The sequence below is a fragment of the Camelus dromedarius genome, chromosome 31 (assembly GCF_036321535.1).
Source record: "Camelus dromedarius isolate mCamDro1 chromosome 31, mCamDro1.pat, whole genome shotgun sequence".
In the NCBI taxonomy this organism is placed as follows: domain Eukaryota; kingdom Metazoa; phylum Chordata; class Mammalia; order Artiodactyla; family Camelidae; genus Camelus; species Camelus dromedarius.
The window spans coordinates 2,885,474-2,897,217 of NC_087466.1; the positions used below are offsets into that span (position 1 = coordinate 2,885,474).

Below are 11,744 nucleotides of genomic sequence, written 5' to 3' on the forward strand. Positions count from 1 at the left end.
ACCCACAGCCTTGCCCCACCTCTTGGAGCAGCCACAGGTTTTCCCAAGGGCCCGGGGCTCCGCTGTGTGCAGCTGGCCAGGCCGCTGCTAGCTGGGAGCATTGCTTCCCTGGGCCTTGCAGAGGCCCTGTTCTGTGCAGGGATCGAGGGCCTGTGCCCAGCTCTTTCAGGTCTAACAGGCGTGCACCACTCTCGCCATGCCCCCAGCCACGTGTGTGAAACACTGGGCCCATCTCCACCCCCGGCTGGTGCCACGGCCGGGCCAGTTCCTCCCTCCCAGCCGGCTGTGAGGAGTGACGGAGAGCCTGGAGCAGCAAGCCAAGCCTGACGCCAGCTCAGAGGGTGATGGGCTGACCCTCCTCCCAGCTCTGCATCCTCTTCTGTAACATGGAAAGGTCCCTCTCTACATGGGACATGCCAGGGTGACATGTGGGTGGGCCTCCTCACTGGGCCAGGCACCACCTGGTGAACTGGGCACAGCTGCTGTCTAACTGAAGACCCTGCACCAGGCTGGCCCGCCTTCAGTGCTGGCAGGGCTGAGGGTCAGGACATGGCAGGGGCCCCACGGCACCCAGAGCCCAGCCCAAGGCCCACGTCGGGCAGGAGCAGAGTGCTGAGGGTTCTCAGTTGTAGGATATGGGGTGATATGGGCCTGGCCCTCTGGGCTGGGGGTTCTCGTGAGCACATCCTGAGACATGACAGCTCCCAAGGAGTTTGTACTCCAGCCACTGCCCTCCATCCAGGAGTGGAACTTGCTGGAGCCCCAGCAAGGGGACAGCTGGGCTTCACTGGAAGGCCTTGAACAAAGAGGAAGAGTCCAAGCCCAGCTGGCCTTGGAGACCAGTGGGCTCTGCTGCTGAGGTGAGGTGTTCGGTCTATAAGCAGGACAGCCCAAGCCCCACAGCTGGTGGGGTGGGGTGACCCCTGCCTGCCTCAACCCCACTGGGCCGGCCGGCCACCTGCCTGGGAGCGGCCTGGAGTGGGGCCTTCATACGCCGCCAGCCTGCCCCGCTGTGGACCTGCTGCTGCAGAGGTTTCCCCGTGAAGTTAAGGTCTGACTCCACAGTGAATATTTGTGTCATCTGTGAATGTGACACCCAGCGTTGGAGGAGCCCTCACACTGCTGCCGACCCAGGAATAAACCAGCTTGCAGACTGGTCATCTGATGCCCACTTTACAGAGAAAAGTGAGCTGCGGGCCTGATGAGGCTCTGGGTCTGCAGCCAAAACCGGCAGGGGCAGAATTTGCCGAGGATTCTGCTGGGGTGGAACTTAAGGCTTTGGGGTCATAGAAAGGGTCTGGCCCTCTTTTGACCTGGCCCTTGGGTCCTTGGCCCAGTCCTTTAGCTGCTTGGCAGGCAGATGAGGCAGAGGCCCACCTGTGGGCTGCTGGAAGGGCAGGAGGGGCCCAGGGAGGCGTCAGCCTGTGGGCACCACAGGCAGGAGCCCTGCAGACGGCGTGACCGGACAGCCCAGTCCTGGCCCCGCCACCAAGATCTGATGCCCCTCACTGGCTGGCAGGGAGCAGTGGCCAGAGTGGGTGGGATTGCCCAGGGCTCCACTGAGGCAGCAGCAGGGTGGGGAAGAGAACCCCGGGTCGGCCACCTGTGAGCTCAGAGCTCTGCTGGGCAACCTTGGGCAGGTTCTTGACTCATCCTGCCCCTTGCACTTGTTCTGAGAGGGCAAGCCAGGCTTGGTGGCCCTGGGTCAAGGCCAGCAGCACCTGCCCTGTGTGGAAGGGTGTGGCCGGCCGAGGCAGGAGAGCCAGTGCTATGGGCAGAGAGGCTGCAGGTCAGTGTGTTTATTCGGGGGGACCTGGGTATGGGCTCAGCCTCCATGACAGGTAGCTGTGCTGCAAGCTGGGGTCAGGGGCTGCAGGCCAGCCCAAGGCTGGGAAAATAGGTCCCCGGGGCTGGCCCTGGCCCTGGGAGGGGTCACTGCTGCGGGGGTTGTGGCTGCTCCTCCGGGAGGGGCAGGTAATTGGGGTCCTCCTCTGGGGTGTCCAGTAGCAGCTTCCTGTCGGGAGGGGCCCAAGCTGAGCTGCAGCCAGCAGGGTGCCCCATGAGGTGGGGGAGCCACCTGAGGCCAGGCAGGGAGGGCGTCATCCCAGCACTCACAGGAAGCCGGGGGTCAGCAGCAGCCTCTTGCCTCCTGGCTGGTTGGGGAAGACATCCTCCAGGAAGTAGTAGATGTGGCCCACAGCGATCCCTGCGGAGATCCACCAGCTGCCGAGGCCACCCTCCACAGTCCAGAACCTGCTCTGGGACTCCATAGTGCCCAATGTCCTGCACAGATGGCCAGCCCAGGGTGGGACCAGGACTGGCCCGGAAGTGGGCAGGACCAGGGGCGGGGAGGGCCTGAAAAATCGAAGGAGTGGGAGCCTCAAAGCAGGAACCCTGACCCACCTGTCCCCACCTAGGTAAGGACCTACAGAAGCATCAGCAGGTCAGGCCTCAAGAAGTGAAACCTACAGTACAGGCCAGCTGGAAGTTCCAGGGGCTGGAAGAACAGGAGCCATGAGGGTGGGGAGATGGGGTGGGGACACAGATGAGAGGTCCAGTGCCAGTGGAGGGAGGGCTCTGGCTGAGCAGGCCCTCAGGTCCCAGACAGCCTGCCAGAGGAGGGCAGGGTAGACAGCAGGCTCACCCAGCAGGTCCACAAGGATGGAGTTGCCCAGCAGCATTGAGAAGCCCATGAGCGCCCAAGGCAGGAATGGTGCCTGGAAGGTGAGGAGGCCGAAGAAGTTGACCCTCACCCGGGGGCTGCGGCGGCTCCACACGTACACCAGCATGGCCGTGAGGGCCTGGCCCAGGAAGAAGAGGCTGCCCAGGAGCCCCAGCAGCTGGGCCAGAGTCAAGGCCTCAGGCCCTGCCCAGGGCCCCTGGGACTTCTAAACCCTGGAACCCTCCTGCTGGTTTCCCTTCCCCTATGGCCCGCGTGTGGCCTTCCCAGTCCAAGGCCACATTGTGGCCTCTAGGCACCACCTGATCTGCCCTGCCTCTCCACCTCACCCCAGCCCCGCGCCACTGCCCGTCCCTACCCCAGCTCCTCCTGGCTACTGGCTCTCTGGGCTCGGCCCCCAGGCCCATCGCCCTCTCTTCTGCGCACCACCCTAAGGTGTGTTGTGTACAGCACTGGAGATCTAGCCCTGGCATCTACAGCTGAGCACGCGCTGCACGCTCAGTACATCCTAAGCTGGAGGCAAGGACTCCGTCTCGGGCCGGCGCTCAAGGAGGGGCCCCAGAGCCAGCACCGGCCGGGCCCAGAGGTTCCAGAGACCGAGAAGGATACGGTCATAAGGACGCCCCCGAAGAGAAACATGAAGACGAAGTCGGCCGTGCGGCCGCGGAAGGAGCCCTCCTCCAGCATGCGGCAGTAGCGGAACCTGCAGCGTCTGTATAGGAAGTGCCACCGGGCGGGGCCTCAGTTTCCCGGCTCCCCGCCGCCTCCCCACCCCGGCCTGGCCCGCGCAGGATACACGAAGAGCATGTTGAAGAAGAAGCTGAATCCCAGGGGCCCGAAGAACAGGAAGTTGGTAACGAGCCTCCAAACCTGCGAGGGGCGGGCGGTCATGCGCGAGGCGGGCAGGGAGGGCGGGGCAGGCAGGTGCAAGGGGCGGGGTGGCCTCACCTGGAACTTCCGGAACACGAGGTGCGGGTTGAAGTAGAGTTGGAAGGGGCTGAGGAGCTCCAGCTGCTGCGGAACCAGGGGCGCGTCAGGGGCTGGCCCCCGGGGGGCGGGTCCAACCAAGACCACGGCAACCCCCGGGGCTGTATCCCTGGCGACGCCCCACCCGTCGGGTCCACTCACCACGGCGGCGGTGGTGAGGACGCAGGCCGCGGTGTAGGTCCGCGTCACCGCTGGCACCTGCAGGAACTCGGTCGCCAGCCCCCGCCACGCCATTGAACCTTGTGAAACACGCGTGTCCAGATAGCCCGCCCTCTCTTTAACCCGCCTCTAAGCCCCGCCTTCCCGCCTTCGGCTAATCCGCGTCGGAGGTGCAGCCCGCCAGGGCTTGAGGGCGGGGTCTTGGGGCAGGTAGCCAATAGGAGGAGGAAGCGGGAAGCCGGGGGCGTGGGCGGGTCGAGACTCGGGGCCAATGAGCAGGCCCCATGGTTGAGCACGTGGCAGTTGTTGTGGTGCCCGCGGAAGCCACGCGGGAGAACATATGGCCAAATGAGGAACTAGACGCTTCGCGGCGAGCCAGGGGAGGACCAATAGCGAGGACCCACGGGGCAAACACAGGGGCGGGGCTGGCATTACTGGTTAGAAGAGAAAACCGGATCGAGGCACCGGGAGACTGAATGGGCGGGGCCCTGCGGGCGGGGCGGAACCGGTCTTTGGCCGCACGGCTCTGTTGGCTCACCTGGGCTGCCTGGCGGCCCGGGCTGTCCTTCCCTCCGAGAACCAGAGGCAGTGCCACCTAACCTACAGCAAAGGAGGAGCTCGGCTGCGTGTCCAAATCCCCGAGCGTAAACAGGCCCCGCTGAACCTACCTGCCCCCGGGGGGAGCCCCACGATGGCCACCAGAGGAGGGGCCAGACTGGGACTTAACAGCCCCGCTGGGACGAGGGTGCCAAGGCCGACTGGCGCAAGTGGACGGGATGGAAAAGGCCTTGTTATTTTGGTGGAAAAGAGAAACTCCATTTAGTCATTCTAATGAACAGTCAATCATTTACTGAGTACCGACTGTGGGCTAGGCACCGTTCTGGATGCTTCAAACACAGTAGCCAACAAAAGATGCTATCCTTCCTGGTGGAGCCAAAGGAGCCATGGGTTTGTGTTAAAATGAGAGTGAGTTTGCAGAACAGTGCGCTGACAGAGGTAGCAGCCAAGTGGAGGCTGGGGGATTGGGTAGCGGCCCCATGCTAGATGGGGTGATCTGGGAAGCCTCTGTGAAGAAGTGATGCTTGACTGTCACTTTATAAAGATCCCTGCAGCTGCTGTGAGGACAGTAGACTGCCAGAGGAATCAGTGAGCAGGGGGAGGATGCAAGGGATGTGGGTGGGCAAGGTGGAGCCTGGAGGGCCAGGAGGAACAGGATGTGGGTTTGCCAGCAGATTAGGCAGAGCCCTGAGAGAAGAGTCAAGGGTGACTTTCAGGCCTGAGCCACAGGGTGATTGAAAGGCGGTGTCCTCTACTGAGCTGGAGAATGCTTGAGGGGAAGGCAGGCAGAGGGAGAGTCCTGTTCTGACCTCACTGAGTTTGGGGTATCGTATGACATCCGCCTGGAAAAATCCAAGTGTGGTTTTGGAGGAAAGGCCAGGCAGGCGGTCCCAATGTAGGTATCAGTCCTCAGCAGACCAATGACATTTACAGGTTTGGCCCTGCATAAGATGCCCAAGGGGCAAGGCTGGATGGAGAAGGGGCAAGGCCAGGCCTAGACAGCCAGGGGTGGCGGGGCTGCAGCAGAGCCAGGAAAGGGCTTCAGGAGCGAGGCAGTGAGAAGCCTGGGGAGACATGGCCTTGGAAGAGACTGAGAGGTGCAGCCTCACCAAAGGTCCCTGGATAATGACAGGCATGAAGGAGAGGAAGGTGCCCAGATGGACCTGCCTTTACCAAATGGGAACTCAACCTTGGATGTGAGTGTAGCTGATGAGGGAAGCCCTAGACAGGGTCCTGAGCCCCCAGAGGAGACTGTAGTGGGGAGAACCGGCTGAGAAATTTACCTCAGGTGGATCCCACGAAGACTAGGGGTTCCCCTGGGGAGTGACTCAAGGAGCCCCACTCGGGGGGAGAGGGAGGGGAGGGAGAGGCTGGGAGTGCTGAGAGGGATATGTGCCTGGTTCAGGAGTGAAGAGAGGTCAGCCTGCTACAGCAGGAGCTGGACCAAAGTGCTGCGAGGCTGGGTGTTGGGAGCAGGCTGAGAAGCCCCTCGGACAGCCTCTGTTCTCCAGTGAAGCAGGCTGAGGTCACGTCTGAGGTGAGGTGAGCCCAGCAGAGTGAATCCCACCCAGGAGGCAGCATGGCAGCCAACTGGGCGGAGACCCAGAGCCTCAGACACCACGGTGGGTGCCGGCTCTTGCCAGGCTGGAAGGTTGCCAGGGGGGTTGGGTTTCTTGTCTGGTGGGGAAGGGGAGGCCTTCCTGCCCCCAGGCCCTTAGCAGCTGGCGCTGCCTGGCCCTCTGCTCAGGGTCAAGCTGGGGCCAATGGGAGGGGCTGTCATTGTGCTGGGGGGGTCTGTCTCTCCCCTTCCATGGGGCTGATGGGGCTGATAAGGCAGGAGCCTGGTTTTCAGGAAGAGAAGCACATTCCTGGGAGGCTGGAGCCCAGGATGGGGGCAGCCAGCTGGGCGGGGCATCCAGGGAGCAGGGCTGAGTTCTCCTGCTGAGCTCCCTTCTCAGAGCCCTGGGGTATCCTCAGGTCGGGGCTGAGGCCCAGCAGGAGACACTGCAGGGCCAGGGGCTGACCTCCATCACCAGTCCTGGCTTTCCTGTCCAGTGTCAGGCCCAGGACAGGCCACTCTGGAGGCACCAGGTCCACTCTTCCGACCCCAGCCGCCTCCAGACACTTACATATGGAGAGAAGCCCTGGGCTCCACGTGTCCCCAGGGGCCTAGGTGACACAGGCAGGCGAGCGTGCTGGTTGGTGATGGCTATTTAGACCTCCTGGCTGGGCTGCCTTCTCTCTCTCGGGCTCTCTTGAGGACTATGGCAGAAGGAGGGCCCATGGTCCCCAGACAAGGTGACGATGGGCCTGCCCTCCAATCCACCTCACTGCCTCGGGCCCCTGTCTGCTGCAGAGCAATGAACCCAGGAGTCCTCAGGTCTGGGGACACCCAGAGAACCCCTGAATCCCCTGTCCAGTCTCTCCCAGTGCCTACAGGCAGGATGGCACTCCTGTGTGCCCTCAGCCGGCCATCCTTCTCACAGGCCTCACACTCCAGGAGAGACACTCATGAGCCACCAGTGACAACCCTGAAACCTGAAGCCATCCCTGCCCTGCCTCTCCCCAGCCCCACAGAACTCTCCAGTCCTTCCCTCCCCTCTAACAGACCTCCACCACGGCCACCCCTTATTCAGGCCTCAGCATCTCTCTTCCAGGACTGCATGCATCTCTGACTCCTTCATTCACTTATTTCCCTCCCTCCTGGCTGAGATGTTCTTTTCAAAGGAGAGGGAGGGAGGGTGGTGGAGATGCTCCCTACTCCAAGAAGCCCTCCCTGAAGGGACCAGAGCTCATCTACCTCTTGGCAGGGCCCCACACCCTCAGTGTTTAAATGTATTTTATTCCAAAGGCAGCACATGTCTGTGGTAACAAGCGGGAAGAAGCAGAAACAAGGTGACTGCGGGAGGCACTGGTTTTCCTTTGACCCACATGTGGTACCCCTCACAGGGCCTTTTCTCAGAGGCTGTGAGCTCAATGCCCAACCCCTCCTGGCACATGGACCCCCGAGCCTGGACCCCCGAGCCATGGTGGGTGGGCCTCGCTGCAGCTCCAGCCAGCACTTCCCAGGAGCAGCTGTGTCCCCAGCGGCCCTTCCTGTCTGGGTCCTGGGTATTTTTAGCACTGAATCCGGAACCCACTGGGCAGCAGCTGCTCATGGCCGGAGCACACAACAAACTGTCCAGGTGTGCTGTGTTGGGCCAACCCCACGGCGGTACAGGGAGCGACCTCGGCCTGGCCCTCTGAGCCTGGTATTGGAATCGACTTTCCAGGAATTTGTGGGTCTCTGGGTGGGATGGAGAGGGAGGAGGCAGTCAGTGGGGAGGATGAGTAGGCATAAGCCAGGCCCTGCAGGAGAACAGCTCATGCAAAGGTCCTGAGGTAGCATGGAGGGACAGCGGCAAGGGGAGGAGTCATGTGCCATGTGACGCTGGCTGAGCAGGGCCCTGTAGGCTGTGGTCTCTGTCCCAAGGGCAGTGGAGCGCCTCGGGAGTTTTCAGCCTGGTGGGAAGGTTAGGATCAGATGGCAGCTCTTTGGAGGAAGAGGAGCCAGGAATAGAAGCAGTGGTCAGAGTGGAGGATGGCAGCAGGCACATGACAGCAAGGGAGTGAAAGGACCAAGGATGTGGAAGGCACAGCCCTTAGCGTTTGGCAGAGGGGTGAGATGTGGGAGAAGCCCAGGTTTGGGATGGAGACCACCACTGGTTTGGGACAGGCGGAGTTTGGGGTGCGGTGGGGACAGAACCACCTCCAGGAAGTCCTCCTGGCGTCCCCAGCCCAGCCCTCCCAGCTCCTTGTCGTACATACACGTACATGCACGTTGTGGCCCTTCTCCAGCTGTGGTTTGGAGGTAAAACCTCTCTGCTGCCTCTGGGCTCCTGGGATGTCTCTGACATGCGACTCTGCCCCTTGAGTGCTCTCCTGCTGAGCAGCTGGGGCACAAGGCTCTCCACCTGGACCTTGGTTTCTCAGTCTCTGACCCTCTGTGGCTGGATGAGATGGTTCCTCTCCAGCCCCAGCCCCAGCTACCAGGCCAGCCTGACCTTCAACGCCTGGCTGTCACCGCCCACCCTCAGCAAATGCTCCTCAAATCCCACTTCCTGCTGTGGCCACTACCCCGCACGTCAAAGCCACCTCCAGCTGGCGCCCAGGGCCTCAGAGCAGCTGGCAGGCACTCCCCCTCCTCTGCCTCAGCTATTTTTGGGCTCAGTGTGGCTGTGCGGCTGTGTTTGGAAGATTACCTGATTGACAAAGTCAGCCAAATGGCAGGGCCGGGGACACAAGCTCACGGAGACAGGAGCCTGGAGACACAGTGAGGAGACTACGCGGCCCCATGCGGGTCTGAATGCCTGGGGATGCACGTGGGATCTGGTCTGTGTGGTCCTGGGTCGGGGGTGGGACCTGAGGCACACTGTCTTATGGTCTTCCTACTTGTCACCTGCCGGCCAGATCAGCAGGCAGCTCTGGTCTGTGGCCTGGCGGGGACCTGGAACCCTTGGTTAGAAGTAGTGACTCAGCACCCCAAGCAGGCAGACAGACAGGCTCGGAAAGGCCCAGGGTTTACCCATGTCCCACCTGGCCTGCACCACCGACACCTCTGCCAAGCAGCCCAGGCCCTGCTCACACACATCCGGGAGGGTGAGCCCCAGGCCAGGTGCTCACCCAGCCACAGGAACCCTTGTTGCCCTGGAGATACCACCACAAGCCCTGCCCCCACATTTTGCTCTAGCCGGTCTCCCAGCCTCAGATGCCCTTGACTTGCATGAGGTATTGGGGCCTCTTTAAGAAAACAAACGCAGTTACAAATGCAAGATTAGGTAGGAAACTGAATCTCTGCTTAGAATGAGGACACCAACAAAACAAGTGACAAGTTCACAAAAACTAACAAATAGCCCTCAATATCAAATTCAGAAAAAAATTCCCTCCCTGGTCACAAGCTTGCAGTTAAATGGCCCCCTGTGCCCAGGTCAGGCGGCGGCTGGTGAAGGAACCAGCGTGCGTTAACCAGGCGCTCTGCACTGCTGGGGAAACTGGGGCTGGGGTGTGGGGAGGAGGTGAGCTGCCTGTTCAGCTCCACCCCAAACCTGCACTAGGTGGCCCAGTCCCAGGGGACCAACCACTGTGATGCTCCCCTTCCCCACTCCATGGGCCCTGCTGGCAGGGGGCTCCCCCCCGACCAAAAAATGCAGGCGTCAGAGCTTCAGAGTCTGGTCTAACCGCCATCCCCACCCCCTGCCTCCCACCCTTCCCCTCCAGATGTGGGCACAGCTGTATTTTTAGAACAGCCAACCACGAGGACATTCTTTCCTTCTAATTAAGATGGATTCAAAGCCCCTATCTGCAATCAGCCCGACTGTTCAGTCCTCAAATATCAAAGGGTGGCCAGGAGGGGCAGTTTAGCTGGTTGTTCCTTGGGATTTTTTCTTTCTTTTGAATCATTATGTTGGAAATGACCCAGAACTGGGGTGGGAGCCAGCTCTGAGAAGGGAGGCGAAGGAAGATTTGGCGCAGAGCCTGCAGGAGCTGCTCCTGGGCCTTGCCCTCCATACCCCTGCCCAGGCTGGGACTGTCCAGCTGGGCTGAAGCACCCCAAGGTTCAGCCCCCATGGGCAAGGTCTGTCTGGAGATCAAGAGAGGGCTGGGTTCCTGTCCACAGGATGTCCAGTGCAGGGACAGTTGTTATGATGTCCCCATTCTACAGGTGAGCAGACGGAGGCTGGGAGATGGAAAGTAATTGTTGGAACTGCAGGGGCCCCATTGGCATCAGCTGCAGCCAGTCCTGTGGCTGACCTGCTGTGCTTGGTGGTAACTCAGTGCCCACCCTGGCAGCCTGGTGCCCAAGGTCAGCTGGCATCCTGAGCTCCACCCAGTGCGCCCTCTGGAGGCTCCCAGCATTGGGTAGAGATGCCAGTCCAAGTGGGAGGAACAGGGAAGGCCTCAAGGAGGAGGGGGCTGCCCCCAATCCCACAGTCCTTCCTGAAAACCACAGCTGACAGACGAGGGAACTGAGAGCTCAGAGAGGAGGCAGTGGGGCCAGAGCAGCTTAGCCCTCTGATCCGGGCAGGCACGAATCCCGATCATCTGCGGTGGCGCCCCACCCACCACTCATAGTGATGGAGGCCTGCTGAGCCCTGTTGGAGAGCCCTGGCTCTAGGGGTTAGGCAACTGCTCAGACCTCTGTCCCACCCGTCATGGAACAGAGAGGAGAGGCACAAAGCGACGCAGAGGCAAGGGGCTGGATGCCAGGCCTCCCAGCTCCCGCCCAAAGCCATGGCCTAACTGGCCGCGCGCAGGCTGGGTGCGCAGGATAAAGGAAGCAAAATTACTTGGGGTGCGTGGAACAGGGGATGCCTGGGCTCAGCCAGGACTCGGCGCCCAGGGGTGCCTGGCACCTGGCGGGGGCCCTGACGTGGGCCTCTGTTTCCCTGCCACCGCGCAGCCCCGGGAGGTCCAACCCAACTCCCGCAGGCCTGGGCTTTGTCGCCCCCTCGCGGCCGCAGCCGGTCTCGGCGGCGCGGGCGGATCATGGGAAACTGGCGGGGGCGGCCTGAATGGATCCCCCGTGGGTCTGGAGGCCAAATCCCTGGAGGGGGGCATCCGTGGGCCCGGGTAACGGCAGAGGCATCTTCTGGGGCAGACTCGGGTCGGTCAGGCGGCCCAGCCGCTTCTTTGCGGCTAGGAGCAACGGCGGCTCGGTGGGGTGTGGACCCGGTGGAGCCCTCCAGCCAGCTTTGCTGTATCTATTCCTTTAGGTGCGAGCCAAGCTGCTCCCTGCCTCCTGCTGAGTACCAGGGGCTGGTCCCCCACCTTCCGCTCCCCGCCCTTTCTGGGCCTCAGTTTCCCGGTCTACAGAGAGCCCCCAGAGTGTAGGACCGAGCGCGGGGCGTGGCTCCCACAGCGATGGAGGGGCGTCACGCCCACATTGGCCACCAGCTGGGAGGTCTTGAGAGCTAGTGGGCGTGGGGCCGGCACCCCACCTCCCCTGCCCTCACCTCCACCTTCTCACCGGGAAAACCGAGAGTGAGTGTGAATCCACGCGAGAAGCCCCATCCGGGAGGAGGAGTCAGGGGCGTTCTTTTCACGCTACCTCGACTCCAGCGGAGCGAACTGGTCAAGCTGCCCCATCCCGCAGGGTCTGTACCGGACTCAGAGATCTGACAGCCTGGCCAGACTCCCACCAGAGCTGTAGGCCCCCGCCCCTTGTGGAGTCTCAGGGACTCCTCTGCGAAGGAGCCTGAAGCCACCCACGTGTGGTTTGTTGAGAGGATTAGCCATCAGCCCCTTGGCAGCTACAAACCCTCACGACCTTAACTTTCACATACTCAAGGTTAAGCTCCCAGCTAATGCTTGCCAAGGAGAA

General features: G+C 61.9%; 1 protein-coding gene across 11 annotated transcripts; it reads right to left on the reverse strand.

Moving 5' to 3' along the window:
- Nucleotides 1-1,784: 1,784 nt before the first annotated feature.
- On the reverse strand, nt 1,785-11,580 carry DERL3 (derlin 3). Of its 11 annotated transcripts, none has more exons than XM_064481011.1 (9): nt 11,472-11,579; nt 4,365-4,421; nt 3,809-3,906; nt 3,629-3,694; nt 3,477-3,550; nt 3,290-3,383; nt 2,645-2,840; nt 2,116-2,355; nt 1,785-2,014 (listed from the first exon to the last, which is right to left on the reverse strand). In XM_064481011.1, exons 1-9 carry the CDS (start codon nt 11,507-11,509, stop codon nt 1,933-1,935), a joined length of 945 nt encoding a protein of 314 aa, XP_064337081.1. In that variant the 5' UTR covers nt 11,510-11,579; the 3' UTR covers nt 1,785-1,932. The 11 variants fall into 11 exon arrangements, with proteins under 11 accessions (XP_064337081.1, XP_064337082.1, XP_064337080.1 ...); XM_064481012.1 differs by lacking the exon at nt 11,472-11,579 and adding an exon at nt 11,391-11,465 and having other exon boundaries at nt 2,116-2,206; XM_064481010.1 differs by lacking the exon at nt 11,472-11,579 and adding an exon at nt 11,391-11,465.
- Nucleotides 11,581-11,744: the final 164 nt, after the last annotated feature.

What these genes read in the sequence shown, in the direction of transcription:
- DERL3 (XM_064481010.1), bottom strand. Translation starts at nt 11,434, where the DNA reads ATGGGGCTTCTCGCGTGGATTCACACTCACTCTCGGTTTTCCCG. An exon ending in ACTCACTCTCGGTTTTCCCG is followed by an intron (nt 4,422 to 11,390) that starts GTGAGAAGGTGG and finishes GCTGTAGGTTAG; the next exon opens with GTGGCACTGCCTCTGGTTCT. An exon ending in TTCTTCAACATGCTCTTCGT is followed by an intron (nt 3,384 to 3,476) that starts GTATCCTGCGCG and finishes CAGACGCTGCAG; the next exon opens with GTTCCGCTACTGCCGCATGC.